The following is a 6469-nucleotide window of genomic DNA, read 5'->3' as shown; positions in this document are numbered from 1 at the left end:
CATTGGGGGATATGTTTGAAACCCGTCAGTGACAAGAATGCATCCAATGACGTGATTCACCAGTGACATGTCGGTCCTTTTCAAATATTTAATTTAATAATACTAATTAGTCATAATAATGATAATAAACGTGATAACAACAACAAAATTAATAGTAATATTTATTTTAACAATACTAAAAGAAATAATATGGTAATAATAACGATATTTAAATATCTATTTTAATAATACTAATTAGTGATAATAACATTGAAGGTGATGATAGCAATAATAACAGCAATAATAAATTAAAGATAACGTTTATTTTTATAATAATAGTAATACTAATTAGTAATAATAATAATAATTATGATACTTATAATACTAGGCCTACTTAGTAATAATAGGGTAATAATATCGATAATAAAGGTGACAACATCAACAACAACAATAATAATAATAATATGAGAAAAATACCAATAAAACACCAATAACAATATTTTTAAAATTACTATTATTAAAATAATAATACTAAGACTAATATATAATAATAATATGAATTTAAAAAATCGAGAATTTTGTATTATTTATATGGTAACAATAATAATATCAGCAAAAATTTAAACAATACATAATGTTAATGCTTAGACTAATAATTAATATTAAAACTAATGGTAATAAAAACAACAATAATAATAACAATGACACCAATAATAACAGCAATATTATTGTGGCCGAGTTAACTTGTGGCCGAGTTGACTGTGGCCGAGTTGACTTGTGGCCGAGTTGACTGTGGCCGAGTTGACTTGTGGCCGAGTTGGATCGAATTCAAACAGCAATGTCAACTACCAAAACGGCAATAGGCTTTACCGAAACGGCAAAGGAGCAAAAAATACTGTACTTAATTCTTAAGTGTACTGTAGGCCCAGCTAGGCAGCGTTGTGTAATGCCTATGGTCGGTCTATCTAGGCCTAGGATAGGTGTAGGGTGTAGGCTAGGGCTAGGCCTAGCTAGAGAGGGAATTCATAGAGAGTAGCTAGGGCTACGCTAATCTAGCCTATTCTACGACGGGTATTCGTTTATACACATCGAAATGGATTATATTCACCTAATTTACAAAAGATAGGAAGGAGATGAACATCATTACGAATCGGTGTGCTCATTTTTGGATAGAGTAGTAGGCCTAGGCCTCCAACATCAGCGCTCGTTCATATTCATGATCTGTCATAAAACTTCTCTGTTTTCAGGAAATTTTGTGTTTGGCGCGTAGGTCTAGCTAGGCTGGCTGGCTAGGCTAGCGCTCTCTATGTGTCTATCGCATACACTGCCACCAGCGATCTAAAAAAATGTGACACATGTGCGACCCTAGCAGCAATAAGAACTGAATACAACGGAATACAAGTGACTTCGGTCTCGCCTCATTTCACTCTGTAACAACGCTAGGCCCATAGGTCTAGATGTGTTTTTTTTTTTTGTTAATTAATTGTTGAGTGGTGTAGCTACCAAGTAGGCATAAGTAGCGGCTTTGCTGCATCTTCTTAAATAGGAAAGTGAGTAGTTAGGTCTAGGCCTAGATAGGTAACTGACCAACAAATCATAGATAGGTATCAGAGAGAGGACAGCCAGGCCTCCCTGGCCATCTACTACTAGGCTAGGCCTACAGCAGGTATAAGCTAGGCCTAGTAGCACTTCAATCAGACATTCCAGTGACAATGTAGCAAAATGATGTGTAGAGTAGGCTTATACTAGGCCTAGGAACCAGTCAATTCAAGCAGATGCCACTTCGAGTGAATATATGCCGGTTCGAGCGGAATTTACTTTGAGTGGATGCTAATTCGAGTGCAAAAAAGATCCATTTATGTGAACAACAGCCTTTGCGAGTTACATACGCATTACTTACAAATTTCCAATTTTTTAGCTAACAATTTTCTTTCAACTGAGGCTCAAGCTTTGCCTGAGAGCCAGGGGAAAAACGCCGATGTAAAGTATATGGAACACCGGTGATACATGCACAATTAATAATACAGTACAGTACGCTCGCTAAATACAAACATGCGCAGCTTAGACATAATGATTAAAATATCTAACATGCTATAACATACAATGCTTTTAAAATGTATGGTACGTAAATTATAAACATATTAAAAATTTTATATGGAAAATGAATAAGAAAATACTTATATACATTTTTCTTTATTTTCTTTATTTTCATTTTTTATCATTTCCATTCAGTCTATTTTCATTTATTTATATGGACCTATTATTATAAAATGATTATCAGAACATTAATGGTGAATGGAAACGAAACGTAAACATACAAGAAAATGAATGTATGATAAACTAATCTATTTACAGTACTACACTTATTTCATAAATCTCCATTTTATTTCAGCATAAATAAACATGATCAAAATTTATATCACAACAAATGATAATAGAAACATGTCTGAAATCAAATCGACTTCGTAACATTTGTTGTTTCTGGAAAAAAAGAAAAAACCATAAGCGATACTGTAGTGTAATGTAAAATAATAAGAAGCTTTAATACCAAATAATTGTGATAAAATAATGTTACAGTAAGTTTTCGTGTTTAAAAAAGCGGTACTTCTTAGCTACCTTTCTTCCAAACAACGACTCCGTAAGCATTAGTAATGAGCATTTGTAGTGAATATTATTAAACCAAAACAAAATCTTCTGCAGAATAAATTCTCCAATAGCCTATGCCTCCTCTAAATGGTGTTTCAATTACTGTAATTAAGAATTGACTTGGCTTATGCCAAACCAATCATTTAACAATAAGCGAGTGTACACTACTGTTTTGTGCATGCATCACCGGTGTTCCATACATATACACACATTGGCGGGGGTTCTGGCTGGCAGCCGCTGTAGTAGTTCGCGGTCGCTTCAGGTCTAATTCAATCAAACATATGATATAATTGGATTAGAGGGCCAAACTAATTTTTTTTTTTTTTTTCATTTAATGAGAGTCGCAAGCATATTTAGTAGTAGTATGAGCCCTTAAGTTGAATATTTGACATTTACAACAATGTACTTGAAAATAAACCTTCTTATTCTCCTTTTTTTTTGCACCTCAATCTTGTGCTCACTTTTATTTTTAATGTTTTTTTTTTTACAATGTCCGGCATGAAGCGGACAAGCCATAACATCCAGGGATCTTCTGGGGGTTTTGAAGCTAAAGTCTGGCCACACACAAGGGTTTATTTTATTTTCGTGGGCCACTATAATTGCCGTCAGCCTGCATGATTGTGGCTACTTTAATTATGAATTTCCATTTTCTTTTCTGAAGGTCTGTGTACTTCTACAATCAACAACTATTACAAATATTGTATTGTTGCAGTTATTGTGGGATATCAGCGCAATGTATTTAGTGTCCAGTTTGAAGATTTTACAGGTGATTCCAGTACATGCACGATACTGCCACTGCAGCTTAAAAGCAACCAATAAATTGCTCACTTCAAAACAGGTAAAATTACCAGTAAAATCCACCACTAACACCTAACAGTACAGTTTAAAAATGATTCAATACAGTAATGTTATACAGTTTAACTTGCCTGTGTCAAAATCCGAAATGGCATTGAAAAAGTTTTTGACTTAAATATAATTCAACTTACAGATTGTTAATTTAATCTCAAGAAATTTGCAATTCCTTTAACAACTATTTTTCCTCTATACAATATGTCTCATAGTTAGCTCTTTTATTTATGCCTGAGCAAGTTAAAATTTTTTCTTTATTTTACCCACTTCCGAGTCTGAATTTTAATCTATTACATCTAATCTCAAACCCAATAAAGGGCAGTGATGTAATTATGGTGTGGCAGGCCACCCAGCCTTGAAGTTTTCCACCCATTGTAAAGCTAATTACATGGCCTTCCACCCACCCTTATTAACCCACTTTTCCATCCTTAAAACCCACCCACCATTAAAATAACCTATCACCCACCCACCCTTAGTTTTCAACAGCTACAATCTTGAAAGGGCCATGTTGTTGTGATCAACTAATTACCCGTGCCATCCAATCCACCTTGCAATTCAATATTTCACCACTGCTACAAATACATTTTTCTTCTGGAATTTTACTGTCAACTGGAAATCACAATAGTAATTCCTGTTTTTAAAAATGGTGACAAAGCATATTTTGAAATCGAACGTTATTATATTCCAATGAAGGTACTTTTATATATTTATAATTCTCTTGTTTTACCATATTTATTATACTGTCATATTATTATTTGGTCAAGTTATTTTCCAACTTAATCTTGTACAGGTTACAAAAATGTGTAGTTATCCCCATAGAGAGCCATACTCTTTAGCACTGTTTGTTAAATTGCTGAATTTTAATAAATTACAAATTTGTTGCTTTTATGTTTGATTTGTTAAAAAGAATTACCCTGAACTGGCAGAAAAATGTGTTACACAGCCAAACTATACGATACGAGTTAAGAAATGTTGAAGACAGCCTTTATGTTCCTATAAAAGATAAATGCAACTTTATTGTTAAATTGCTAGTTATTTGTGATAAATTCATAAAACTCCACCAAATGCTAGTACAAAAATTTATGTGAGGTACAAATCTAGAATTATTATTATTATTATTGAAGATTTTTATTTACTTGCAGATCCTCAACTTGGCTCCAATTCGAAAACAATTTGCTACAAGTGCCACCTTCAAGGACAGATGGGACGACCCAACTAGTGCTTATTTAAAAAACCAACCTATTATTAAGGAAAATGTTGATCGGTTAATATATCAATTTAACGGAAAAAAACTGCTACAATTGTCGAACGCAGTCTTTTATGGCACAGCATTAATGGGATTGTATCTTGCTCCGGACATTTTACTTGGTACTTACGAACATACTGCGGTCAACTTTGAAACATTTTCAAACCTAGCAGGAATAACATTGTCTACCGTGTTGATTCCTTTGCTCGCTCGCATGTTTACGAAGAGAATTGTATTAAAACTGTATCATAATGCAGCTATGGACACATACACCGCACATGTATTCTCACCATTTTTGCGTGTGCAAAAGTTAATTTTTCACCATAATGATATTGTAGTTGCTCGCAAAAGGTTGATTAATATCAGTTTAACAACGGTCCGTGCAAAAAAATATCCGTTGTTCCTACAGGCTTACAGCTTTGCACTTCCAAGTGATTTTAACCATTTGATGGGTTACGATAAATAAAATTTAAAAATATTATATACTGTATTGTGTTTTATTGTTTTTTCCTCAGTGCTTTTCATGCAGTTTAAAATATTTAAAGATGTATTCTGCTACTCATCCCTGCAAATATCAGCAACCAATATTCACGTTAAGTAATGGGTCTATTTTGTGAATACTTGCCTGTATAAACCGACTAATTGCCATTGTTCCTTTAGAAACACCTCTACAACAAAAATAGAACCAACCGATTGTCCCACCATCAGAATATGCCCACTCTTGAGCGTCGTCCTCACTCCTTTGTCGTCCGTCAACGAGCAATGACCACACCCAATCTAATTAATCAAATTATGTTGATAATTCAACTGAGGTCATCTGAGGATGTTTGATATGTTCAACTTCAGACCAGAATGTTCCCTCACAGCTAAGCTATTTGGCTGTGGGGTCGAACAATATACAGGGAAGGTCAGTCAGGTCCATGGGATAATACCCTTAAAACCTAGAATTAGGAATTATAAACTTTATGCCAAAGAGAGTCATGACTGGTATCTTACAAATACTGTGAATTCATATGTTAAGGATAGCTATGTTTAATAGTAGTATGCACCTTTTAAATGTATTGCATTGGAGGCTAATAATGTATTTAACATATTTTATGCTATTAAATTGACATTCAGCAAAGCCGGATTAGGCAAAACTGGACTTGGTAATTTTGCATTTGGTAAACTGGTTTTGGCAAAAGTGGAATCTGCAAGTAGTAGTTACCGTACATATTTACTTAATAGAGTACTACAGTGTTACGTCACGATACTACTACGTTGCTATTGGCGACAAAATGTGTTCAATCGGACCTTGTCTCCACTGACAAACCATTGATCCAAATTTCTAATGTAATTATTAAAATGTTCTATCTTAATTTTTCTTTGTAAATTTTAATTGATGATTAAATGTGTGTTCGATAATTAATATAATGCAAGCTTTTGTGTTTTTAGTACATTTTGATGGTAAAATATGAGGTTTTTGAAATGCCTATTCCAGAAAGCCAATGAGCGGTAACCAACGTCCGGTTGACATCTGAGGGCGCCACCTGGAGTTGTGAGGACACGATCAGTGGCGGATCCAGAGATGCCGAAATTTGGGCCGATCGAGACAACAATGTCCTAGGGGGTCCGGGGGCATGCCCCCGCAAAGTTTTTGTGTTCTAGACGCCCGAAAATAACATTTGCGACGTTGTTGGCTATCATTTTTTTCTTTTTTCTTCCTTTCTTTCCTCTTTTTTTTACCTCCCAAAAGGGGGGGGGGGCCGG

At 34.4% G+C, this 6469-nt stretch overlaps 2 protein-coding genes across 5 annotated transcripts in view; one reads left to right on the top strand and one right to left on the bottom strand.

Annotated features, from left to right (window-relative positions):
- LOC117113136 (rotatin-like) overlaps window positions 1-1135 on the bottom strand; it is a gene marked incomplete at its 5' end in the record, with an annotated part of 38219 nt that extends 37084 nt beyond the window's left edge. Inside the window, 1 exon segment of the mRNA XM_033256383.1 lies at window positions 1088-1135. Coding sequence (XP_033112274.1) covers window positions 1088-1135 — 48 coding nt within the window.
- A 164-nt stretch (window positions 1136-1299) lies between these two features.
- On the top strand, window positions 1300-5203 carry LOC117113138 (transmembrane protein 70, mitochondrial-like). Of its 4 annotated transcripts, none has more exons than XM_033256387.1 (3): window positions 1300-1409; window positions 3287-3463; window positions 4617-5203. In XM_033256387.1, exons 2-3 carry the CDS (start codon window positions 3359-3361, stop codon window positions 5184-5186), a joined length of 675 nt encoding a protein of 224 aa, XP_033112278.1. In that variant the 5' UTR covers window positions 1300-1409; window positions 3287-3358; the 3' UTR covers window positions 5187-5203. The 4 variants fall into 4 exon arrangements, with proteins under 4 accessions (XP_033112278.1, XP_033112276.1, XP_033112275.1 ...); XM_033256385.1 differs by having other exon boundaries at window positions 1303-1430; XM_033256384.1 differs by having other exon boundaries at window positions 1337-1485.
- Window positions 5204-6469: the final 1266 nt, after the last annotated feature.

Source organism: Anneissia japonica, unplaced genomic scaffold, assembly GCF_011630105.1.
Source record: "Anneissia japonica isolate Jap-2015-1 unplaced genomic scaffold, ASM1163010v1 scaffold1812_len1207588_cov181, whole genome shotgun sequence".
NCBI lineage: Eukaryota > Metazoa > Echinodermata > Crinoidea > Comatulida > Comatulidae > Anneissia > Anneissia japonica.
The sequence above is the reverse complement of the archived record's forward strand: the minus strand, read 5'-3'. Positions and strand labels throughout refer to the sequence as shown.